Source organism: Bombina bombina, chromosome 5 (genome assembly GCF_027579735.1).
Source record: "Bombina bombina isolate aBomBom1 chromosome 5, aBomBom1.pri, whole genome shotgun sequence".
In the NCBI taxonomy this organism is placed as follows: Eukaryota; Metazoa; Chordata; class Amphibia; order Anura; family Bombinatoridae; genus Bombina; species Bombina bombina.
Window position 1 is genome coordinate 387,276,374 of NC_069503.1, and position 26,907 is coordinate 387,303,280.

Genomic DNA, 26,907 nt, shown 5'->3' on the forward strand with positions numbered 1-26,907 from the left:
AGCGCCCCAGGGTCCAACCATTACTCCTGCGGGAGAGATTCGTTGGCCGTCAGATTTTGCGGATCAACTGCAAATGGCGGTATCGAAAGTGCAAGCGTAGGGCATATCATGGCGGCCCGGCCCAGGGGCTGTCTACGCCTATGGAAATATCAGAGGCGTTATACGATGATTAGGCCCACTCCAACTCTTCGGAGAAGGCCACTTCTGGGTCGGAGTCCTTGTCATATAAACATCCAGCTGCGAAGGAGCCTGACTTTAGGTTTAGGATAGAGAATTTGCGCTTTTTGCTGAAGCAAGTGCTTGCTACTCTGGAGGTTCTGTAACCGAAGCTTCCGGAGGATCCTGCGATTCCTAAGCTTGATAAGGTATATGAGGACAGGGTGGTGCCTCAGGCCTTCCTGGTTCCTTTTAAGATGGCTAATATTATTAAGAATGAATGGGAGAGATTAGGTTCTTCCTTTTCCCCTTCTTCTTCCTTTAAGAAATTGTTCCCCATTCTGGACTGTCAGCTTGAGCTGTGGGGTACTGTCCCTAAGGTGGATGGTGCTATCTCCACGCTCGCGAAGTGGACAACTATTCCCCTCAAGGATAGTTCGTCGTTTAAAGAGCCCATGGATAAAAAGTTGGAAAACATGTTAAGGAAGATGTTTCAACACACAGGGTTTGTTTTTCAGCCGGCAGCGGCCGTAGTTGCGGTTGCCGGAGCTGCAACATTTTAGTGTGAATCCCTGTGTGAAATGGTTGAGGGGGAGACTTCCATCGACAAGATACAGGATAAGATTAAGGCACTGAAGGTCACCAATTCTTTCATCTGTGGTGCCAATATGCAAATTATTCGCCTGAACGCTAAGGTGTCAGGTTTTTCCGTTTTTAGCTCGCAGGGCTCTGTGGCTAAAGTCTTGGTCTGCGGACATGACTTCTAAGTCGAGGCTATTGTCCCTGCCTTTTCAAGGAAAGATTCTGTTCGGTCCAGGATTGGGTTTGATCATATCCATGGTTACGGAAGGCAAGGAAGCATTTCTACCACAGTATAAGAAGGCTAAGCCTAAAGGATCTACTTTTCGTCCCTTTTGTGCGGACAAGGCCCAGCACCAGTAGCCCGCCAAGAAAGCGGACCAGTCCAAGGGAACTTGGAAGCCGGATCATTCTTGAAACAAGTCTAAGCAGAGTAAGAAGCCCGCCGAGACAAAATCGGCATGAAGAGGTGGCCCCCGACTGGTCTGCAGACCAAGTAGGGGCAGATTATCTCTCTTTTCAGAAGCCTGGTTGCAGGACATTCAGGACCCTTGGGTTCTGGAAGTTGTCGTCCAGGGTTATAGGATAGGGTTCAGATCCCATCCGCCCAGGGGCAGATTCCTCCTGTCAAAGCTGTCTTCAAGACCAGAAAAGAGAGGCCTTTCTAGATTGTGTGAGGGATCTCTCCTCTCTGTGTTATCGTACCAGTACTCAAAGCAGAAAGGGGTCTAGGGTACTATTCAAATCTTTTTGTGGTTCCAAAGAAGGGCACGTTCTACCTGATTCTGGACCTCAAGTGTTTAAACAAGTTTCTGAGAGTTCCATTGTTGAAAATGGAAACAATCAGATCTATTCTGCCCCTAGTTTAAGAGTGACAGTTCATGACAGCTATAGACTTGAAGGATGCTTACCTTCATGTGCCAATTCACAGGGACCACTTCAAGTTCCTACGATTTGCATATCTGGACCAACACTTCCAGTTTGTTGCCCTTCCCTTTGGTCTGGCGAGGGCCTTGAGAGTCTTCACAAAGGTTCTGGGGGCGCTACTTGCAGTGGCCAGATCTAGAGGCATTGCTGTGGTGCCCTATCTGGACGACATCCTAGTCTAGGTGCCATCACTCAGTCTCGCAGAGGACTATTCGAGGGCTCTTCTTTTTTTGCTCCAATCTCACTGTTGGAAGATCAACTCAGGAAAGAGTTGGGTGGAGTTCCTGGGTACGATAATAGACTCTATCAGGCCCATTTATCAAAGGTCTTGCGGACCTGATCCGACACTGCGGATCAGGTCCGCAAGACCTCGCTAAATGCGGAGAGCAATACGCTCTCCGCATTTAACATTGCACCAGCAGCTCACAAGAGCTGCTGGTGCAACGCCGCCCCCTGCTGACTCGCGGCCAATCGGCCGCCAGCAGGGAGCTGTCAATCAACCCGATCGTATTCGATCGGGTTGATGTCTGGCGATTCCTGTCCGCCTGTTCAGAGCAGGCGGACAGGGTTATGGAGCAGCGGTCTTTTGACCGCTGCTTCATAAGTTGTGTTTCTGGCGAGTCTGAAGACTCGCCAGAAACACGGCCCTTCAAGCTCCATACGGAGCTTGATAAATGGGCCTGTTTGTCTATGAAAATATTTCTCACAGACCATCGATACAGGAAGATTCCGTCCTCTTGTCTTGCCCTTCAGTCCTCCTCAAGCCCCTCGGTATATGGAGGTGATCGGACTCATGGTTTCCAGCATAGACGTCATTCCATTCGCCAGGTTCTATCTCAGACTTCTTCAATTATGCATGTTGAGACAGTGGAATGGCGATCATTCAGATTTATCACAGCAGATATCCATGGATGCTCGGACTCGGATCTCCCTCTCTTGGTGGATCCGTCCAGAGCAACTGTCGATCGGGACATCCTTCTTGAGACCGTCCTGGGAGATTGTGACCACGGACACGAGTCTGGCAGGTTGGGGAGCTGTTTGGGGTGCCAGGATGGCACAATGAAAGTGGTCCCGGGAGGAGTCTCTCCTTCCGATAAATATTCTGGAAGTCTACAATGCTCTGAAGGCATGGCCTCCTCTGGGGTCGTTCAGCTTCATCAGATTCCAGACCAACAACATTACCTCGGTGGCTTACATCAACCATCAGGGGGGTACGAGGAGCTCCCTAGCCATGAGGGAGGTGTCTCGGATCTTGGAGTGGGCAGAGTCCCACAGCTGCTCACTCTCAGCGATTCACATTCCAGGTCTGGACAACTGCGAAGCAGACTTTCTAAGCAGGCAATCCTTCCATCCGGGGGTATGGTCTCTTCACCCCGAAGTGTTTGCAGAGATTTGTCTCAGGTGGTGAACGCCGGAGATAGATCTCATGGTGTCCAGACTCAATTGCAAGCTACCAAGATACGGGTCGAGGTCTAGGGATCCCCAGGCAGAGCTGATAGGTGCCTTAGGGGTTCAGCTTAGCTTCCATTTTTCCACCGTTACCACTTCTACCTCATGTAGTGGCACACATCAAACAGGAGCGAGCTTCGGCCACTCGAATTTCTTCAACGTGGCCGCGGAGGACGTGGCTTGCGGATCTGGTGGGGATGTCATCCTCTCCACCGCAGAGGTTACTTTGTTGCAGGAATCAGCTGGAACAGGGTCCTTTTCAATATCAAAATCTCGATTCTCTGAGACTGACTGCGTGGAGATTGAATGCCTAGTCTTGGCCAAGAGAGGCTTTTCTGAAAGTGTGATTGATACTCTAATTCAGGCAAGGAAGCCAGTCACTCTTCGCATCTACCATAAGGTGTGGAAGACTTGTCCTGGTGTGAGAAGTATGGATATCCTTGGCATAAGGTGAAGGTATCCAGGATTCTGTCCTTTCTCCAAGACGGTTTGGAGAAGGGTCTTGCCACCAGTCCCTTAAAGGGACAGATTTCAGCATTATCCGTCTTGTTGCATAGGAGACTCGCTGAGCTCCCTGACATACAATCTTTTGTTCAGACTCTGTCTAGAATCAGGCCTGTCTTTAGACAGTCTGCCCCCCCATGGAGCTTAAACTTGGTCCTTAAGGTATTGCAGAAGGTTCAGTTTGAGCCTATGCATTCCATTGACATTAAGATTCTGTCCTGGAAGGTTCTCTTCCCGTTGGCCATTGCATCGGCACGCAGAGTGTCTGAACTGGCTGCCTTGCAATGTGAGCATACTTATCTGCTTTTTCATGTGGATAAGGCTGTGCTTCATACTGGTTTGGCTTTTCTTCCCAAGGTGGTGTCTAACCGTAACATCAATCAGGAAATAGTTGTTCCTTCTTTGTGTCCTAACCCTTCTTCTAAGGAGAGGTTACTTTATAACCTGGATGTGGTTTGTGCCTTATTGTTCTATCTTCAGGCTACAAAGGATTTTATACAGTCTACATCTCTTTTTGTGGTGTATTCAGGGAAGCCAAAGGGGCAGAAAGCCTCTTCTACTTCTTTGTTCTTTTAGTTGAGGAGCTTGATTCGCTTTGCCTATGACACAGCGGGACATAAGCCTCCTCAGAGGATCACGGCTCATTCAACTAGAGCTGTGGCTTCGTCTTGGGCCTTCAAGAATGAGGCGTCTATGGAGCAAATTTTTAAGGCGGCTACCTGGTCCTCCTTACACACTTTTACAAAGTTTTACAAATTTGACATTATTGCTTCTGTGTAAGCTGTTTTTGGGAGGTTTTGCAGGCTGTGGTGCCCTCAGATTAGGGTCTTCCTTTTACCCTCCCGGTTTCATTCAGTGTCTTCTAGAGCTTGGGTATATGTTTTCCAACAGTAATGAATGAAGCCATGGACTCTCCTCCCCTTTAGATGGAAAACATAAATTATGCTTACCTGATAATTTCATTTCCATCGTGAGGAGGAGAGTCCACGGCTCCCGCCCGGATCTCCGATGGACCTAAATTTTTTTTATTTTTTTTAAACCAGCGTTATTAAACAGAAAATGAAATCAGAAATATACAAAAAATCGCATCACATATCCCTTTTTGCTCCGTGTACAAATACTACGTTATAAGACCAAAGAAAATATAGGACATAAACACAATAAAGTTCGTAAGTTTGTCTTAAGCTTCTTATAATCAAGTTTAAAAGTTTGAGCAAGTCCTTAAGAGTGTATTTCCGAATGACGATAAAGCCGAGAGGGAAAACAGAACACTCCCTTGGTTCTATAAAGCTTGGTAGTTATTGTTTTTTATTTTTATTTTAACAAGGAAATTCACACTTGTAGAAATATGACAAAACAAGTATCAAGTACAGGAAAAGGGAAAGAGGAGAAGGGAAACCTTACATCATGAGATGGGGGAGGAAGAAGAAGAGAGAAAAAAAAAAAAGGGGGGGAGGGGAAAGGTCGCCCGGTCAGCTACATCCACAACTAAAATTTATTGCTGGAAATGTCATGAGGAGGTTTATCAGAAAAAATAAAATTAAGAAGACCTCACAATGAGGTACCTTTCCATACTGCCAGCATCATGTCATGGGACACCAATTGGTTGATTTTAAAGTAGTGCAGCCTCTCCAATCTTAGTAAATCGTCCACTGAGGCAAACCAGTCGTCAAGGGAAGGGATCTGTTTAGATTTCCACTTTCGAGGGATTAGTCGCTTAGCGCCTGTAATCATTATCAGGAGGAGGGCCCTGGCAAAGTCATTCTCGATCTTAGGTAGCTGCAGCAGCAGTATCGTCTCAGGGGCGTCAGGGATCAGAGTTTGTACCTTATGAGACATGGTCTCAATCACCGCCGACGAAAACTCCCTCAGTAGAGGGCAAGACCACCAGGCAAATGATCTCAACGACTCGTCTTTGTCAATAGTGTTAAGATCTTTACACCAAGCTAACATGTATGAGGGGAGTTGAATGTCTGGAGGGATTAGTAAGAGTTTGTATACTTTTGATATCAGCCGTCTAGGGGATGTAATACCTGTACAAAGCTGCTCAAATGGTGTGAGGTCTCTGTTAAACCTATCTTTGTGTCTATGATGCACAAGAAAGTGCACTAATTGGTGGTATCGCAGCCATGAGGAAAAGAGAGCCCCATATTGTGTTGACATGTCAAGCTGTGTGCGCAGTTTGCCTTCCTGCATCGCGAAGTATAGGATTCCGTCGCGCAGACCGTAAAATGTACTAATATGGGATATCAGGAATATTGGTTATTGGGATCATTGGGGAATAAGCTGAAGAGACGTGGGTGGAAGTGGCCAGCAGTCTGTCCCACTCCTGAAGGGTTGCCAGTGTCAAGTGGTATCTCTGTATTAAGGCAGGGCGCTTTGACGGGGAAATCCACGCCAGGGCACCAATGTTATGTTTAAAGATATATCCATCAAGTCGAACCCATTACTTTTTGTGTGTCGTTTCGTGACCATTCGATCAATCTCTGCAGAAGGATAGCCCGTCTGTACAACGACAGATCAGATAAACCCCAGCCCGCCCCTTTCCCGTGGGAGATATGTTTTTCTGGGCACCCTTGGTTTCACACCTGACCAAATAAATTGTTCAATAGATTGCTGTAACTGGGGTAGGTAGTCTTTAGGCAAGGCAATAGGTACAGTCTGCAGTATATACAATATACGGGGCAAGATATTCATTTTAATCAAACCTATTTTCCCTAGCCACGATAACATTTTATTCTTCCAAGAGGACAAGTCAGCAGTGATTTCCCTACGTAAAGTTAAGTAGTTATACTTATAAAGGTCAGAAGGATTTGCGGACAGGTATATACCGAGATATTTTAACCTAGAAGTGACTATGGATATATGATAATTTTGAGCTAAGTCCTGAATAAGTTCTGGGGGAGAGTTAATGTTCAATAATTCTGACTTAGACAAATTTAAATGGAAATTAGAGAGCGCTCCATACTGTTTTAGTTCATTTAGCAACTCTGGGACCGATGTTTCAACATTGGTGAGGGTGTAGAGTATATCGTCCGCATAAAGTGCTTTTTTAAATTCCATATCATCCACTCGTATCCCACTAATCTTAGGATTTTCTCTAATTTTTTATGCTAGTGCTTCGATAGAAAGGGCAAAAAGAAGTGGAAACAGTGGGCAGCCCTGCCTAGTGCCATTCGTTATATAAAAGGTATCGGACAAGGTGTTGTTCACCCGAACCCTAGCATTCGACGCTGAATATAATGCAAAGGTCATGTTGATGAAGGGGTCTCCGAAATTCATTGCCTTCATGACCCGACGAAGAAAGAGCCAATTCACCGGGTCAAAGGCTTTCTCCGCGTCAGTCGAGAAAAGAGCCAAAGGCCTTCCCTCGACCTGGGCATGGGAGATCAATTGAATCACCTTGTTGGTGTTGTCCCGTGCCTCCCTGCCAGGGACAAAACCCACCTGGTCCGACGAAATTAAAGAGGGGAGGAACTTGTTAAGTCTCTTCGCAAGCACCTTTGCATAGGCCTTTATGTCCAAATTTAGCAATGAGATTGGGGGAAAATTGGCTGGAGAGGTGGGAGGTTTACCTTGTTTAGGAATAACAGTGATGTTCGCCTCTAGGGTCATACTGGGTAGTGTTGGATTTGTGATCAGATTGTTAAATAGATGAAGCATTGAAGGGCCCAAAGTTTCAAAAAAGACCCGGTAGTATTTGGGGGTTAAACCATCGGGGCCAGGGCACTTCCCCCCTGGGAGATCTGCTAAGGCCTGGGCCAACTCCTCTAGAGTAATGGGGGCGTCAAGAGATTCCCTGTCGTCAGCATTAAGCTGCGGGATGTCTAGGGAGGACAAATATCCATCTTTCATACTGTGCCTTTCTAACTCGCTAAGCCTCTGAGGTCTTCCCTCACGTGTCTGCAAAATGTTATAGAGGTTCGTATAGTAAGAATGGAAGGAGTCTGCTATTTGTCTAGTTCCCTTCACTGTAGTGCCATCTTCCCGTTGCAGCATATGAATATGGGATTTAAGTTGCTGTCTGCGAATGTTTCTAGCTAAAAGTTTACCGGGCTTATTGCCCCCTTCATAATATTGCTGTTTCATAGTAAACATCTTATGATGCAGTGCGTCAATTTGATGTTGGATAAGAAGCGATCTAGCCTCAGCCAGAGACTTACCCGTAGTCCTATCCAACGGGTCTCGTTTATGTAGGTTTTCTAGCTCCGTCACTCTCTTTAAGAGTTGTGTGTGTTTTATCCTCTGTTGTTTTATGAGATGGGCCTTATGCTTAAGAATCTCTCCCCGAACCACACATTTATGTGCTTTCCAGAAACTAGTAGCTGAAGTATATGTAGGGTCGTTATGTGTCATATAGTCAGATAGTGATTTTTGGATTTCAGCTTTTATGTCCTGTCTTTCTAGTAGGTGGTCATCTAATCTCCAAATGTAGGACGTAGGGGGCAGGTCAGGCCACTGAATATTACAAACTATTGGAGCATGGTTTGACCATGTAATGGTGTGTATTGTACAACTATTGGCCATGTCTAGCCCAGCCGAGTCAAAGAAGAAATAATCTATACAAGAGTATTTGTTGTGTGGTGGGGAATAATATGTATAATCTCTACCCGATGGATGAAGTGTTCTCCATACATCATGTAACTGAAGATTTGCAATAGTTGTTTTCATTGACTTAATTACTTTACTAGAAACACTAGCCAATCCATTAGACGTGTCAACACTGGCGTCCAACAGTATGTTAAGATCCCCTGACAGGAATACTGGGCCCTTAGCATGGTCTAAAATTAGTTTTGATACTTTGGTCATGAAACGATGCTGGTCAGTATTTGGACTGTAAAATGTGGCTAACGTGATCGGGTGATCATATAGCAAACCTGAAATCACTAAAAACCTGCCTTCTAGATCTCTTTCAACATGCCAAATTTGCAATGGAACAGAGTGGTGAATCATAATTCCCACTCCGCATTTCTTGGAGGGGCCCGAAACTAACAGAGCCACAGGGTACTGCTTATTCTGCCACTTTGGTTCCCTGCCTTTGCAGAAATGGGTTTCCTGAAAAAAGAGGACATGGCTATGGAATTAGTGCAACTCTCGTAATGCTATCAACCTCTTTCCTAAGGGACGAGGCTGAAGGAGGGAAAGAAAGCAAAAAGGGGAGGGGAGTTGAGGGGAAACCTAACAGTACACAAAAATCCTCAGTTGGCTAATATTGTTGACATTATAACAAAAAGCACTGTATTGACAAGATAAAATTGGGGGGATAGTAGGGTATAAACTGAGTCAGCAACAGTTCAGTAGGTAACCTTACCAGTAAAAAGGGTGCATAGTGAGCATATTTTACAGGGGTTGGAGGGGGAAGGGGGGGGGGAGAGAAGGGTGAAGATGTTAGAGGGGAGATCATATGCACACCTGATCCCATGGATAACAGTCAAAGTTGACAGTAGTGCAGCGGGCGTTACGTTATCTGGATGCTGCACAAAATGATGTGATATCACAAAAGGATACTAATTCTCTCAGTTACCAGGATCGGATCTGTCCACTGCGGCAGTTGAGGCTGCAAAAGAGGGATGGTGTACTTTCAGGAAACTGAAGCTATGTCTCTAGTGTTGGAGAGTTGTTGTGGAGCATCTTCGTCGATAGATAAAATTGCAAAGAAGGCCTGGGCATCTGATCCCGGTTGGAAAATAGCTGTCTTGTTGTGCCAGGAGGCAATTATGGACACGGGGAAGCCCCATCGATATGGGACCTTATGTGCTCTTAATTTTTCCGTGATTTGCGACAAGTCTCTCCTCTTTAAATGGGTGGTTGGTGAGAGGTCCGAAAAGATCTGAAGAGCTTCACCGGCATGGTGTATTGGTTGTTTGACACGTGCACACCTGAGGATTTCCTCCTTATCCTTAAAGTTTAAAAAACGGACAATAATATCCCTAGGAGGCGCCTTAGGGGGTGGCTTTGCCCTAAGTGCTCTATGTGCACGTTCCAGTGCTATCTCAGGCGAGGATGGAGTATCTTTTAGAGTGCGAAAAAGGCTCTGCAGATAGCCCTCAATTGCTGGGGGATGTATGGTTTCAGATACTCCTCTAATTCTTAGATTATTACGGCGGCCTCTATTGTCAAGATCTTCTATTTTATCAGACATTAGTTGGATAGTGTCTGACTGCCGCTGCATTTCTGATTGCATTTGTAATTTAGAGGTAGAGGTCTCATTGTGTTTTGCTTCAGACTGTGTAACTGTAGTATCCAGTGAGTTGATATCTTTCTTCAGTTCATGAAACAAAGTTCTCATTTCTTTAACAGCATTTTTGATATCTTCCTTAGATAACAAGAGCTGTAAGTCCTCCTTAGTGATAGGCTGTGAAGCAGGTAGATCGGTGTTTTGTAAAGTAGGCGGAGAAGCATTTCGGCTGTCCTCCATGCTGTTAGACAACTCTGAGCTAGGGTGGTCAATTTGCTTAAGGTATCCACTAAGTGTGCGCACAGGAATATCTTTATCAGACTTGGATTGCCTTTTACAGGGCATAGCTTCTCTGCTAATGTGGATATCAGAAATAGCAGGATTGTACTGGATTGTAATAATGTGTAGGAGTTTCCCACGTGGGGCTTATATTTGTGCCCAAACAACAAATGCTCCTTATTAAATGACACACTTTGGCTAGTGCAGTCAGTAGACCGGATATAAACTATTATAAAGCACCTTGAGCTAACACAAAGAAAATATGTCCACTGTGATGTTTTACAAGCTGAGTGGTCTGAGAGTTCTCAATTATAAGCCACTCTGTCTTTAACGTTGCTGCAGTATGATGCAGCTGAATTTTAACAGAGCTTCCTACTGTCAATATCCTATGTGTTATGGCACCGGAGTCCACTCTGATCTGCAGGAGGGTGTTGTGAGCTGTCGGACGCCCTAAGTCTCCCTCAAGCACCAATCTGTCCTGATAGGGCTCGTTTATAATATGGAGACCGCGATGTTTGGTGTCAAGATATGCTGCCCACTTAAGCTGATAGTGTGATTGGTCGTTTGTGCGGTCAGAAATACCCGTTTAGTTGCAGTCCGCAAATATCAACCGGCAATTTAAACAAGCTTCGTAGCGATTTCAGGCACAGCACTCAAATGCTCTTACTGCACACAGGGCTTCTGGCCTCGCCGGAGGCACCGGTCTGATGCGTCTCTCTCTCTCCTTACTGGCTTTAGATGGCGCAAGCTGCTCCGATCTTCACACTGCTAGCCCTCAGGTAGTTGTACTGTATGATCCCACTATGAAATAAGAGGTTTGGGAAGGAAAAGAGCCATTAATATATAGAGTACTGTCTAGGGATTTGGGAGCTTGTTCAAAAGTCAGCCATCCGCCTGCGTGGCTTAGCTCCGCCCCCGGGCAGACCTAAATTTAATCATCTTCTGGCACCATTTATACACTGATATTTCTCCTACTGTTCCTTGTTCCCTCGGCAGAATGACTAGGGGATGAGGGAAGTGGGGGAGGTATTTAAGCCTTTGGCTGGGGTGTCTTTGCCTCCTCCTGGTGGCCAGGTTCTTAATTCCCAACAGTAATGAATGAATCCGTGGACTTTCCTCCCCACAATGGAAATGAAATTATCAGGTAAGCATAATTTATGTTTTCTTGGACCTTGAAGGCGCCTCTAAGCTGAATGCATTTTGACCACTAGATGGCATTAGTTCATGTGTTTCATATAGATAACATTAAGCTCATGCACGTGAATTTACCGAGGAGTGAGCATTAATTGGCTAAAATGCAAGTCTGTCAAAAGAACTGAAATAAGGGGGCAGTCTGCAGATGCTTAGATACAAGGTAATTACAGAGGTAAAAGTGTATTATTATAACTGTGTTGGTTATGTAAAACTGGGGAATGAGTAATTAAGGGATTATCTATCTTTTTAAAACGGCAAAGATTCTGGGGATGACTGTCCCATTAATTTATATTTTAACAAGGTAACATCAAAATATATTTATGTTTTATGTACTTTACCGTTTAATAGATCTATATATATATATGTTTTATTTCTATTGTACAGCTTTTAAGAAAGTGTATTTTGCAAATGGGAAAACCTACTGTTGAAGGATCCTTAGAAAGTCCCCCATTTGAAAAGCCAAGTATTGAACAGGTAAGAAAAGTTCTATCTGTTGCTTTAATTTGCATAACTGAATGGGCGCTTGCTTAAATATAACATCACACATACCTAGAGATGGGAAGGCCATGAAAACCCCCCTGAAATTTTTTTTTTGGGGGGGGGGGGCTGAATGATGGAATATGTTCTTTTACAATGATAAATATGTTTATGACATGGTGTTGATATATTTAAACTTCCAATATTATAAGGATGAAGACTTTTATGAAAGACTTATGAGACTTTATGTAAAGTCTCAAATCATTACAATTGCTGTACCCTGAAGACAAAGCAAATCCTGGAATAGAATTAAAATACTAACAAAATACTGAGAATGCAAAAAGGTTATCTTCGTAACCTTTTATCTAAATGATGACTTGATACCTACTAATGTTATGCACCCCCATCGCAGCATAGTGTTTACCTGTAATCTTGCAACTACATTTTTTTTCCATCCTCCTCAGTAAAATGGTGAGGCAAACATTGAGTGTTTGGAAACATTTCCACAGTGCAATTTCTTCTGAAAAAACAAACAAACTTCCATTTGTAAATACTGTAAAAAAAAGTTTTTTCTTCTTAAACGGGAAGAGTCCACAGCTGCATTCATTACTTTTGGGAATAAAGAATCTGGTCACCAGTAGGAGGCGGCAAAGACACCCCAGCCAAAGACTTAAATACCTCCCCCACTTCCCTCATCCCCCAGTCATTTTTTGCCTTTCGTCACAGGAGGTTGGAAGAGAAGTGTCAGAAGTTCGAGATAGTCTCTTATGGAGGGTAGTACTCTTCGCAATGGGACTGGAGTTTTAAGTAATCCCATCAGCCTCTCAGTGAGAGCATGGATGAAAGTTAGAGTCTGTAGATGCAGGGAGAGTTTTCCTGCGAACCCATCCAGACTCATAATAACAGCTCCTTGGTAATCGGAGTTGACGAGTTTCGCTGCCTACCTTTATTCACTCAAGTCCATGTCAGAAGCGAGGCTACTATCTGTCACACTTGAAGGGCCGTGTTCCTGTTCCACGGCGTAGATTCCGGTAAGATAATTTCATTTTATTTCAATATGTGAATGTAATTTTAACGAAACAAGGTAGGGTCCCAGTGGGACTTCTTTTATCTCAATGAGGAATCATGGGTTAATATCTCCTGAGGGGGGTTATGGAACAGTGGGGACTTTAACCATGTTTGTTATGTGGTTCTCAGTGATGTGATCTCTCGAGATTGCGCGCCCTTTTGGTGACTGGCATGGTGCACCTTTTGACGGGTGCGGTTACGTTGTTTCTCACTTCTGTATGCTAACTGTGAGTTGTCTGGTTCACAGGAGGTGATGAGTGCCTCAGCCATTAGTGGTGTAAAAAGGGTGCCAATTAGTTTTCGTCATTTTTGTAATCCTAAAATTATGGAGTATTCTGATATGTTAGACTCGGTTGTCTCCGATATGGAGAATGCGTCTTGCGATGAATATGAAATGGCCCGGGTATTCAATGCCCATCAGTTATGTTCCGATTGCCATTCTAGAGTACTCTTTTCTCCAGAATCAGGGAGCTTAGAGTGCGTTGAGCCATCTGCCTCCGAGGTTTTCATGTCCCGGGAGACGCATGCCCCAGACCCTTTCTTGACTACACAAGCAGGTGTCCCTATGGCCTTTACTCCTCCGGAGGGTGGCTTGTTTCCTCCAGAGGTTACAACACGGTTCCATATAGCCATTTCTCTGGCATTGACTCATTTATATCTCCCAAGTGAAATATTTCTAAGATACTGTCTGTGTTCTGTTAATCAGGGCCTGTCAGGCGTGCGATCGCTGGATTCAGTTGGGGGAAGCGCCGGCCTCTGAGGCTTCAGGGGCCTCAACCTCGGGGCCAGGGTCTTTTGTTGATCCGGCGAGGAATGATTTTGCCTTCCATTATAGGCTGGCACGTTTTCGTGTTCTTTTAAGACCCGTTTTAGCAATGTTGGAGGATCCCAGTCTGAGTGGGCTGAGGAATCTGAGGCCTTAGATGCTGGGTGGCAAATTGGATAAATGACGTTTGGGGATGAAGCCAATCTCCTTAACATCTCCGTTTTATTTTTTTCTTTATGTTTCGGTCCCACTTCTGAGCTTGGGTGAATGGGGCCTCTGATCGGCTAGGTCCTGTTGGCATTCTTATTCACCTTGGGCATTCACTCGATTGGTGCTGCCTTCATTTTATTTTTGATCCGGGTTGGATGTGTTTAAGTTGTTTTTTCTTCTGCTCATGTCTGTTAGATTTTCGTTTTTTGAGAATGTTCTTCTCTGGAACCGATACTTGCGATCTTGTGGTCGCGTGTGCACTTCCTCGGAAGTTGTGGATTCTTTGAATAATAGAATTATGTTTTCTAGTTTATTTATTGATCCTTCGGGTCAAATTTTCTTGGACCTTGGGCAGTTCTGGAGTGTCCTTATACCAAGCAGGTACTGGTCGGATGCTTTTCAGCTGTTACCTGGGTTCATGTAACCCTCGTGGTGCTGATTTAATCCTGTCGGATTCTGAATGGCCTAATGCTATGGACTCTGGGCATGGATCCTATTGAAGTATGAGGCCTACTCTTTAAATACAACCCCTCTGAATGGAAGGTTGTAAGTACTGATCTAAGTTCGGCTGTTTCAGGCTACTCGCCTGGGATAGGATCTGTTTTTTTGCAGACGTCATCATGGTTCTTCAGGTCCCTGGGGACTCAAACGTAATTTCCATTCCTTTGGAGTTGGGAGATGTGAGCGACCTATGTTGTCTGGTGTTCCGAGTGGAAAACTATTGCGTCCTCACTCAAAGTTCTTACGGATGCTGACTCTTTAGCCTATTAAATATTTTCTTACGGTGGCGGAGTCTCCTTCCTTCCCGCCTTGGGTGGATCATTTGATCTGGAAGCGCGGGCATTTCCTTCCTCTGCTCAGAGTTGTGTTACTCTAGGAGGTGGTGTGCAGGGTTTCCCTGCCTTCTGTGTGGAGCTGCGAGGCTCCAGCTTTTACCCTGTTATAGAGGTTTCTTTTTGGAAGATCAATCCTACAAGGATCTCTAGCTGTTGTCTCTTCTATATTATACCCTTGGTCTGACCACGTTCTTGACGTTTGGGTGTTTCTGCGTCCTCGTTGCTACTCTAGCCTTGGGGCTTAACAGTGAGAGTCGGTGTCAGTTACAGACGGTCGCCCTTCTGGGGTCAGGTAGTTGACCATTTTTCCTCGATGTTCCGTCAGGGCTTCGTGGAGGGTGCCTTACGTCTAACTCTTTTGGATGGCAAGCAAAGTCCAAGGTTCTCATCTTTGGGTGTTGGTGCTACCTTGCCAGTGTGTTTAACACGTGTTAATGCTTGTCTACGAGATTTCCTTGCGATACAAGTGCTGAGTTCTTAAACTGTTCAGGAGCTCTTTCAGACTCTTGGGTTTGAGGTTGTTTTTAGATCACCAAGTCTACAGACTTTAGATGGTGCGCTCCTAATCGTAGGAGGCAGCTTAGGGTTCCTCTGAAGTTAGATCTTTCGATCGATTGTTTTTCGAGGACCCTGGCCTAGGTCCATGTCTCTCCCTAGATGGGTGTGGACGGTTTGGTCTCACCTTAGGTGTTTGTGGTCCTGTGTGCCTCTCTCAGAGGGGGATGGGGCTCTGTTTTTCATGGGAGATGCCTATCTGCCGGGGGCTTAGACTCTAGGTCTTTCTGACGGGTCCCTACTGGTCTTGTGGCGCATTTGATGTTCCTGTAGACTCCAGGTGTCTTTCAACTGGGTTGGTGATATGGCCGAGGGGTCTCACCTCTATGGTAGGGTGGTTTTCTGTGGTTTTTATTCCCTTCTGTTTCAGAGCAGGGATTGTATTCTCCTGGTTTGGAGTTACCTTGGTATCTGATGGTGTCCCACGATGGCTTAGTGGTAAACTATGTTTCCTTGAAAGCTGAAGGTCACAAGTTCAAATCCAACTATGGGTATGTACTCTTCATAATGCAAGTCCTACAAATATCCTTGCCTAAAGCGACTTTATATGACGACCTTTGGGTCCTTGTTTTTCCTGCCTTGTAAGGATTTTTCCCTTCTTGCATTTTCAGATTCCTGGAAAGGGAGCTGCAATGTAGTGACTGGTTCCACCGTTCCTGCAGCGGGAGGCTGAGGGTTTGTACCCTGTTGGGGCTCCTGCTAAATGTTGGATTCTGATATATAGATGTTGGAGGTCTGAGTGCCCTCTTCCCTTGGGAAGTGTTCCTTTTTTGGGGAAGACAGCAGTGTAGGGGTTTTTGTACCCGTGCACAATGCCTAGCCTGCAGGTTTCGATCTGATACGAGGCATCGGTGAACTCTTGTTTTTCTGGAGTACCTTAGGGTATGTGACTGGATCAGGGATATGAGGGTGTCCCTCGAGTCCTTTTTGGGACATGTTTCCCTGTGTATGGATCTCTTTTTTTTTTATTTGGTCCTTGTGTTTCTAGGGAGTTCGTCTCCCTGAGCGCTACTATCGTAAGACAACCTTGGTTGTTCTCTGTTGTTGTGCCGTGTGGAATGATCTTTTAGATTTTAGACCTGGGAACCAGTTCTCCTTTTTTGGGGACAGATAGCGGACCTCGTCTTATGGCTGGGTACCTTCATGGGAGTCGTGACCTGCGAAGCTGACTCCACGGAGGCTGTTTGTGCTCGACGGACTCTGGGACTGAGTGGTCTCTAGTTCGGCTTTGCTGGCGACGTAACTAATGTGCAGTTACCTGGGCTTCTGGTTTTCTCCTCTGTTGTCTATATTTTTATAAGGTGTTGGGTAATTCAGGCTGTGGTGCTTTTCGAAGGGGCCGCCTTTTGTACCCACCCGTTCAGTGTCCTCTAGCTTGGGTATTGTTTTCCCAAAAGTAATGAATGCAACTGTGGACTCCCGTTTAAGAAGAAAAACATAAATTATGCTTACCTGATAATTTTCTTTTCTTCTGAAGGGAAGAGTCCACAGCTCCCTCCCGTGTTTTTATCTTTGAAGCGGTGGTTATTTTTGTTCTTCTGGCACCTTTTTTCACCCTGATATTTTGTCTACTGTTCCTTGTTCCCTTGGCAGAATGACTGGGGGATGAGGATAGTGGGGGAGGTATTTAAGCCTTTGGCTGGGGTGTCTTTGCCTCCTCCTGGTGGCCAGGTTCTGTATTCCCAAAAGTATTGAATGCAGCTGTGGACTCTTCCCATCAGAAGAAAAGAAAATTATCAGGTAAGCATAATTTATGTTTTTCAAATGCTACCAGGATCATAAAACACATCCTTGCACGCCATAGTTGACCTAAAGACACTAAAATGAAATGAGGAGGGCCATAGCAATGAAAATGCAAGTAGCTTTTCCCTCAAATGTCCCCATTCCAGAAACACTCTTTCTGCTCAGCTGCATCATTACTAAAGGCTTCTCCACCAACAGCTTCAAGTAAGCAAGTGTTGCAAACAACTGTCTCCAAAAAAATAAACATTTATAGATCGGGTGACACCTGAAAATCAGGGAAAGTTCATCAAGCTCAAGTATTAGCAATGCTTCCCTATGAGAAAACTCGCTACAAGAGAACTATAGTTCCCTCTTAGGGCCTGATAATGTAAACCTCTCCACTCAGATGTCATAATGTAAATTGTTCCTCCAGCACTTTGAGGCCCCTAACGAAATTTTAAAAACGCAGCTTTTGCTATACTTTTCCAAGGGGGATTCCCTGCATTTTTGCATGTGAAGGAGAGACAAGGCCACTGCAATATAGCACTGCTTGACTTGAAAGAAGAACATACACTAGGTGTAGTGACAAACGCGAAGAGCTTATTCTCCTACAATAGTTCTAGTAAAATCCACACCAGACTGAATAGATGAACTTTGAATACCGTCTACTTTAATTGTTTATAATACATGCACTATATTTTTAAGGGTAAACATAAAAATTATATTCTTGTTTGTACCTTTTTGACTTTGGAAAGCTAAATTGTACGATTTCTGTAGCCCATTTCCTTCATTGTGGTTGTATTTGAAAACTTCAATAAAAAGTATGTGTACATTACAAAGTATAGTTACACTCATAATAACACTATCTAATAAAAATATTCACAAATTATTGTACAAAAAAGTTGTGAGCTCAAAGATATGAGGTATCAGGTGTAAGAACAAAAACGGCAGGCAAAGGGCTTTAACATTGAAAAACATACATTAAGATGGACATGTATGTATAAGTATATATGTGTATATATGTATACATATGTATTATGTAAATGTGTATATATGTATTTACAGACATACATACACATATAGACACAGAAATAAATATGTACACATCTATAGACATATATGTAAATGTATTGGAGCCCTTTGCAGTTAAGTAGATGACATGTAAAATCATATTTATGCAATATTCATTTTCTCCAACATAGGTGTGTCCGGTCCACGGCGTCATCCTTACTTGTGGGATATTCTCTTCCCCAACAGGAAATGGCAAAGAGCCCAGCAAAGCTGGTCACATGATCCCTCCTAGGCTCCGCCTTCCCCAGTCATTCTCTTTGCCGTTGTACAGGCAACATCTCCACGGAGATGGCTTAGAGTTTTTTAGTGTTTAACTGTAGTTTTTATTATTCAATCAAGAGTTTGTTATTTTAAAATAGTGCTGGTATGTACTATTTACTCTGAAACAGAAAAGAGATGAAGATTTCTGTTTGTAAGAGGAAAATGATTTTAGCAACCGTTACTAAAATCGATGGCTGTTCCACACAGGACTGTTGAGAGGAATTAACTTCAGTTGGGGGAACAGTGAGCAGACTTTTGCTGCTTGAGGTATGACACATTCTAACAAGACGATGTAATGCTGGAAGCTGTCATTTTCCCTATGGGATCCGGTAAGCCATTTTTATTACAGACAGTAAATAAGGGCTTCACAAGGGCTTTTTAAGACTGTAGACATTTTCTGGGCTAAATCGATTTATATATAAACATATTTTATACTCCATAGCCTTGAGGAATTATTTTAATCTTGGGAATTTTGTAAAATAACCGGCAGGCACTGTATTGGACACCTTATTCTCTAGGGGCTTTCCCTAATCATAGGCAGAGTCTCATTTTCGCGCCTGTATTGCGCACTTGTTTTTGAGAAGCATGACATGCAGATGCATGTGTGAGGAGCTCTGATACATAGAAAAGACTTTCTGAAGGCGTCATTTGGTATCGTATTCCCCTTTGGGCTTGGTTGGGTCTCAGCAAAGCAGATACCAGGGACTGTAAAGGGGTTAAATATAAAAACGGCTCCGGTTCCGTTATTTTAAGGGTTAAAGCTTCCAAATTTGGTGTGCAATACTTTTAAGGCTTTAAGACACTGTGGTGAAATTTTGGTGAATTTTGAACAATTCCTTCATACTTTTTCGCAATTGCAGTAATAAAGTGTGTTCAGTTTAAAATTTAAAGTGACAGTAACGGTTTTATTTTAAAACGTTTTTTGTACTTTGTTATCAAGTTTATGCCTGTTTAACATGTCTGAACTGCCAGATAGACTGTGTTCTGAATGTGGGGAAGCCAAGGTTCCTTCTCATTTAAATAGATGTGATTTATGTGACACAAAATTTAGAGAAAATGATGCCCAAGATGATTCCTCAAGTGAGGGGAGTAAGCATGGTACTGCATCATCCCCTCCTTCGTCTACACCAGTCTTGCCCACACAGGAGGCCCCTAGTACATCTAGCGCGCCAATACTCCTTACTATGCAACAATTAACGGCTGTAATGGATAATTCTATCAAAAACATTTTAGCCAAAATGCCCACTTATCAGCGAAAGCGCGACTGCTCTGTTTTAGAAAATACTGAAGAGCATGAGGACGCTGATGATATTGTTTCTGAAGGGCCCCTACACCAGTCTGAGGGGGCCAGGGAGGTTTTGTCTGAGGGAGAAATTTCAGATTCAGGGAAAATTTCTCAACAAGCTGAACCTGATGTGATTACATTTAAATTTAAGTTGGAACATCTCCGCGCTCTGCTTAAGGAGGTGTTATCCACTCTGGATGATTGTGAGAATTTGGTCATCCCAGAGAAACTATGTAAAATGGACAAGTTCCTAGAGGTCCCGGGGCCCCCCGAAGCTTTTCCTATACCCAAGCGGGTGGCGGACATTGTAAATAAAGAATGGGAAAGGCCCGGTATACCTTTCGTCCCTCCCCCCATATTTAAAAAATTGTTTCCTATGGTCGACCCCAGAAAGGACTTATGGCAGACAGTCCCCAAGGTCGAGGGGGCGGTTTCTACTCTAAACAAACGCACCACTATACCCATAGAAGATAGTTGTGCTTTCAAAGATCCTATGGATAAAAAATTAGAAGGTTTGCTTAAAAAGATGTTTGTTCAGCAAGGTTACCTTCTACAACCAATTTCATGCATTGTCCCTGTCACTACAGCCGCGTGTTTCTGGTTCGATGAGCTAGAAAAGGCGATCACTAGTAATTCTCCTTCTTATGAGGAGATTATGGACAGAATCCGTGCTCTAAAATTGGCTAATTCTTTCACCCTAGACGCCACTTTGCAATTGGCTAGGTTAGCGGCGAAAAATTCTGGGTTTGCTATTGTGGCGCGCAGAGCGCTTTGGTTAAAATCTTGGTCAGCGGATGCGTCTTCCAAGAACAAATTGCTTAACATTCCTTTCAAGGGGAAAACGCTGTTTGGCCCTGACTTGAAAGAGATTATCTCTGATATCACTGGGGGCAAGGGCCACGCCCTTCCTCAGGATAGGTCTTTCAAGGCCAAAAATAAACCTAATTTTCGTCCCTTTCGTAGAAACGGACCAGCCCCAAGTGCTACGTCCTCTAAGCAAGAGGGTAATACTTCTCAAGCCAAGCCAGCCTGGAGACCAATGCAAGGCTGGAACAAGGGAAAGCAGGCCAAGAAACCTGCCACTGCTACCAAGACAGCATGAGATGTTGGCCCCCGATCCGGGACCGGATCTGGTGGGGGGGCAGACTCTCTCTCTTCGCTCAGGCTTGGGCAAGAGATGTTCTGGATCCTTGGGCGCTAGAAATAGTCTCCCAAGGTTATCTTCTGGAATTCAAGGGGCTTCCCCCAAGGGGGAGGTTCCACAGGTCTCAATTGTCTTCAGACCACATAAAAAAACAGGCATTCTTACTTTGTGTAGAAGACCTGTTAAAAATGGGAGTGATTCATCCTGTTCCATTAGGAGAACAAGGGATGGGGTTCTACTCCAATCTGTTCGTAGTTCCCAAAAGAGAGGGAACGTTCAGACCAATCTCAAGATCCTAAAACAAGTTTCTCAAGGTTCCATCGTTCAAAATGGAAACCATTCGAACAATTCTTCCTTCCATCCAGGAAGGTCAATTCATGACCACGGTGGATTTAAAGGATGCGTATCTACATATTCCTATCCACAAGGAACATCATCGGTTCCTAAGGTTCGCATTCCTGGACAAGCATTACCAGTTCGTGGCACTTCCGTTCGGATTAGCCACTGCTCCAAGGATTTTCACAAAGGTACTAGGGTCCCTTCTAGCGGTGCTAAGACCAAGGGGCATTGCAGTAGTACCTTACTTGGACGACATTCTGATTCAAGCGTCGTCCCTTCCTCAAGCAAAGGCTCACACGGACATTGTCCTGGCCTTTCTCAGATCTCACGGATGGAAAGTGAACGTAGAAAAGAGTTCTCTATCTCCGTCAACAAGGGTTCCCTTCTTGGGAACAATAATAGACTCCTTAGAAATGAGGATTTTTCTGACAGAGGCCAGAAAAACAAAACTTCTAAACTCTTGTCAAATACTTCATTCCGTTCCTCTTCCTTCCATAGCGCAGTGCATGGAAGTGATAGGTTTGATGGTAGCGGCAATGGACATAGTTCCTTTTGCGCGCATTCATCTAAGACCATTACAACTGTGCATGCTCAGTCAGTGGAATGGGGACTATACAGACTTGTCTCCGACGATACAAGTAAATCAGAGGACCAGAGATTCACTCCGTTGGTGGCTGTCCCTGGACAACCTGTCACAAGGGATGAGCTTCCGCAGACCAGAGTGGGTCATTGTCACGACCGACGCCAGTCTGATGGGCTGGGGCGCGGTCTGGGGACCCCTGAAAGCTCAGGGTCTTTGGTCTCGGGAAGAATCTCTTCTACCGATAAACATTCTGGAACTGAGAGCGATACTCAATGCTCTCAAGGCTTGGCCTCAGCTAGCAAAGGCCAAGTTCATACGGTTTCAATCAGACCTTACATCCGGGGGAGTGGGAACTCCATCCGGAAATCTTTGCCCAAATTACTCAACTGTGGGGCATTCCAGACATGGATCTGATGGCCTCTCGTCAGAACTTCAAGGTTCCTTGCTACGGGTCCAGATCCAGGGATCCCAAGGCGACTCTAGTAGATGCACTAGTAGCACCTTGGACCTTCAAACTAGCTTATGTATTCCCGCCGTTTCCTCTCATCCCCAGGCTGGTAGCCAGGATCAATCAGGAGAGGGCATCGGTGATCTTGATAGCTCCTGCGTGGCCACGCAGGACTTGGTATGCAGACCTGGTGAATATGTCATCGGCTCCACCATGGAAGCTACCTTTGAGACGAGACCTTCTTGTTCAAGGTCCGTTCGAACATCCGAATCTGGTCTCACTCCAACTGACTGCTTGGAGATTGAACGCTTGATCTTATCAAAGCGAGGGTTCTCAGATTCTGTTATTGATACTCTTGTTCAGGCCAGAAAGCCTGTAACTAGAAAAATTTACCACAAGATATGGAAAAAATATATCTGTTGGTGTGAATCTAAAGGATTCCCTTGGGACAAGGTAAAAATTCCTAAGATTCTATCCTTTCTTCAAGAAGGATTGGAGAAAGGATTATCTGCAAGTTCCTTGAAGGGACAGATTTCTGCCTTGTCTGTGTTACTTCACAAAAAGCTGGCAGCTGTGCCAGATGTTCAAGCCTTTGTTCAGGCTCTGGTTAGAATCAAGCCTGTTTACAGACCTTTGACTCCTCCTTGGAGTCTCAATTTAGTTCTTTCAGTTCTTCAGGGGGTTCCGTTTGAACCCTTACATTCCGTTGATATTAAGTTATTATCTTGGAAAGTTTTGTTTTTGGTTGCAATTTCTTCTGCTAGAAGAGTTTCAGAATTATCTGCTCTGCAGTGTTCTCCTCCTTATCTGGTGTTCCATGCAGATAAGGTGGTTTTACGTACTAAACCTGTTTTTTTTCCGAAAGTTGTTTCTAACAAAAACATTAACCAGGAGATAGTCGTGCCTTCTTTGTGTCCGAATCCAGTTTCAAAGAAGGAACGTTTGTTGCACAATTTGGATGTTGTTCGCGCTCTAAAATTCTATTTAGATGCTACAAAGGATTTTAGACAAACATCTTCCTTGTTTGTTGTTTATTCTGGTAAAAGGAGAGGTCAAAAAGCAACTTCTACCTCTCTCTCTTTTTGGATTAAAAGCATCATCAGATTGGCTTATGAGACTGCCGGACGGCAGCCTCCTGAAAGAATCACAGCTCATTCCACTAGGGCTGTGGCTTCCACATGGGCCTTCAAGAACGAGGCTTCTGTTGATCAGATATGTAAGGCAGCGACTTGGTCTTCACTGCACACTTTTACTAAATTTTACAAATTTGATACTTTTGCTTCTTCTGAGGCTATTTTTGGGAGAAAGGTTTTGCAAGCCGTGGTGCCTTCCATCTAGGTGACCTGATTTGCTCCCTCCCTTCATCCGTGTCCTAAAGCTTTGGTATTGGTTCCCACAAGTAAGGATGACGCCGTGGACCGGACACACCTATGTTGGAGAAAACAGAATTTATGTTTACCTGATAAATTACTTTCTCCAACGGTGTGTCCGGTCCACGGCCCGCCCTGGTTTTTTAATCAGGTCTGATAATTTATTTTCTTTAACTACAGTCACCACGGTATCATATGGTTTCTCCTATGCAAATATTCCTCCTTTACGTCGGTCGAATGACTGGGGAAGGCGGAGCCTAGGAGGGATCATGTGACCAGCTTTGCTGGGCTCTTTGCCATTTCCTGTTGGGGAAGAGAATATCCCACAAGTAAGGATGACGCCGTGGACCGGACACACCGTTGGAGAAAGTAATTTATCAGGTAAACATAAATTCTGTTTTTAATAAAGTGTATTTACTGTACATATTTCACATTCCAATGTCTTGCACATAGAGGAATATGTTCTAAGTATTTCTAAATAGATATTAAAACACACACACACACACACACATATACATATATATATATATATATATATATATATATATATATATATATATACATACATACACACACACACACACACACACACGCACATATATATATATATATATATATATATATATATATATATATACACACAGTATCTCACAAAAGTGAGTACACCCCTCCCCCAAGGCAGAACATAGAGTGATCTGAGATGTCATCGCAGAAAATGCAGCATGTCTGCAGACAGAACAGGAACTGTTAGCACTTTAACTTTTCAGCGCTGCTCCACATTAGGCTGTTCTTTTTAAAACATAGCTGTTCTCTGGCTGCACTGTATATGTTTTCCTTAACACAGTGTATCCAGAGCAAAGTGCTGTTTGAAGACAACAGTCAAATATGCAGTAGTGCTGCAAAGCAGCAGTGCATTGATTGTTGTCTGGCTCTGAGGTTTTTGCAAGCTTGTTCCCTAGCTTTTCACAGTCTGCAAAGCCATTTTTCTCTGAATATAAGATGTTTGTATGAGCAATGCACCTTTTTATTACTACATTTCTATGTTAGACTAAGAGAAAAGGAAACAAATTAATTCGAGACATTTTACAATTACTTTTTTGTCTGCAGCTAATTTGCAATGCAACTACTGCACTAGATTATAAAACTTTAAATATTGTTTTATTCTCCAGTTAACCAACACATTGCAATTGATCTGGTGCTTTAGTTTAACTGACAAATTTACAATTTTATTTCATTTAAAAATGACCTGCAGAAAATTTTTCACAAAAAAAATCTCATCGCAAAAAGTAAAAAAAAGTTCTGTCTCTGGGCACCCCTCAAATTTTTGTAAACATTTTATTATATCTTTTCATGTGACAACACTGAAGAAATGACACATTGCTACAATGTAAAGTAGTGAATGTACAGCCTGTATAACAGTGTAAATTTGCTGTCCCCTCAAAATAACTCGATACACCGCCATTAATGTCTAAACCTTTGGCAACAAAAGTAAGTACAGCCCTAAGTGGAAATGTCCAAATTGGGCCCAATTAGCCATTTTCCCTCCCCGGTGTTATGTGACTCGTTGGTGTTACAAGGTCTCAGGTGTGAATGGGGAGCAGGTGTGTTAAATTTGGTGTTATCGCTATCACACACTCTCATACTCGTCACTGGAAGTTCAACATGGCACCTCATGGCAAAGAACTCTCTGAGGATCTGAAAAAAGAATTGTTGCTCTACATAAAGATGGCCTAGGCTATAAGAAGATTGCCAAGATCCTGAAATTGAGCTGCAGCACGGTGGGCAAGACCATACAGCGGTTTTACAGGACAGGTTCCACTCAGAACAGGTCTCGCCATGGTCTACCAAAGAAGTTGAGTGCACATGCTCATCGTCATATCCAGAGGTTGTCTTTGGGAAATAGATGTATAAGTGCTGCCAGCATTGCTGCAGTTGAAGGGGTGGGGGTCAGCTTGTCAGTGCTCAGACCATACGCCGCACACTGCATCAAATTGGTCTGCATGGCTGTCATCCCAGAAGGAAGCCTCTTCTAAAGATGATGCACAAGAAAGCCTGCAAACAGTTTGCTGAAGACAAGCAGACTAAGGACATGGACTACTGGAACCATGTCCTGTGGTCCAATTAGACCAAGATAAACGTATTTGGTTCAGATGGTGTCAAGCATGTGTGGCGACAACCAGGTGAGGAGTACAAAGACAAGTGTGTCTTGCCTACAGTCAAGCATGGTGGTGGGATTGTGATGGTCTGGGCCTGCATGAGTGCTGCCTGCACTGGGGAGCTACAGTTCATTGAGGGAACCATGAATGCCAACATGTACTGTGACATACTGAAGCAGAGCATGAACCCCTCCCTTCGGAGACTGGGCCGCAGGGCAGTATTCCAACATAACGACCCCAAACACACCTCCAAGGTGAACACTGCCTTGGCAAGCATGTCTCTAGACCCTATTGACCATCTGTGGGGCATCCTCAAACGAAAGGTGGGGGAGCGCAAGGTCTCTAACATCTACCAGCTCTATAATGTCGTCATGGAGGAGTGGAAGAGGACTCCAGTGGCAACCTGTGAAGCTCTGGTGAACTCCATGCCCAAGAGGGTTAAGGAAGTACTAGAAAATAATGGTGGCCACACAAAATATTGACACTTTGGGCACAATTTGGACATTTCCACTTAGGGGTGTACTCACTTTTGTTGCCAAAGGTTTAGACATTAATGGCTGTGTGTTGAGTTATTTTGAGGGGAGAGCAAATTTACACTGTTATACAGGCTGTACACTCACTAATTTACATTGTAGCAAAGTGTCATTTCTTCAGTGTTGTCACATGAAAAGACGTTTGTGAGATACTGTTTAATATATATATATATATATATATATATATATATATATATATATATGAGTTAATAAAAAATTAGGGAGGGAAATATAGTAGTCAGGCGCCTTGATTATCACTTACAGGTAAACTGCCTGAAACAATAAAAAAAACTTGGATAGCGCTAGCTAGACCAGGTCCTGGTGCAGACCCCAAAAATATTTATAGTAATTCAGATATATTTATATGAGTAAATATATGATACACACAGCAGAGCTATACGAGATGCTATGTTGAAAGTAGGGGATTGCAGCACTCAGAAAAACTTCTCTTAATCTAATACGTAGAGGAAAAGCTGAAACATTGTATCCAAACAGAGGCTCACACACAGATGGTCCAATTAATAAGTAACTCATTTATTAATGCAGGTAATCCTGAACCTAAACATGCCACTGCAGTGGAAGACCTAAAATAATCACATGACTCATGATAATAGGGTACAATATAACGACATTCTCAATGTTGCATAAATAAATAACCAAAAATTGAAAGAAACATGGGAAATTTTAAAGTGAAACAAAACGTCCCAAAGTAACAAAAGTTCCACAGATCTTATCTGTAATGATGTAAATATTTTCTTTCATGCAATTGCAACATACGAGCTCATGTATAAACGGTACCGTTATTAGTGAAACAGCT

At 43.8% G+C, this 26,907-nt stretch overlaps 1 protein-coding gene across 1 annotated transcript in view; it reads left to right on the plus strand.

The window, feature by feature from the left end:
* KAT2B (lysine acetyltransferase 2B) overlaps positions 1-26,907 on the plus strand; it is a 324,222-nt gene that overhangs the window by 114,995 nt on the left and 182,320 nt on the right. Inside the window, exon 4 of the mRNA XM_053714221.1 lies at positions 11,651-11,740. Within this exon, the coding sequence (XP_053570196.1) occupies positions 11,651-11,740 (90 nt within the window). The remainder of the gene's footprint in view (positions 1-11,650; positions 11,741-26,907) is intronic.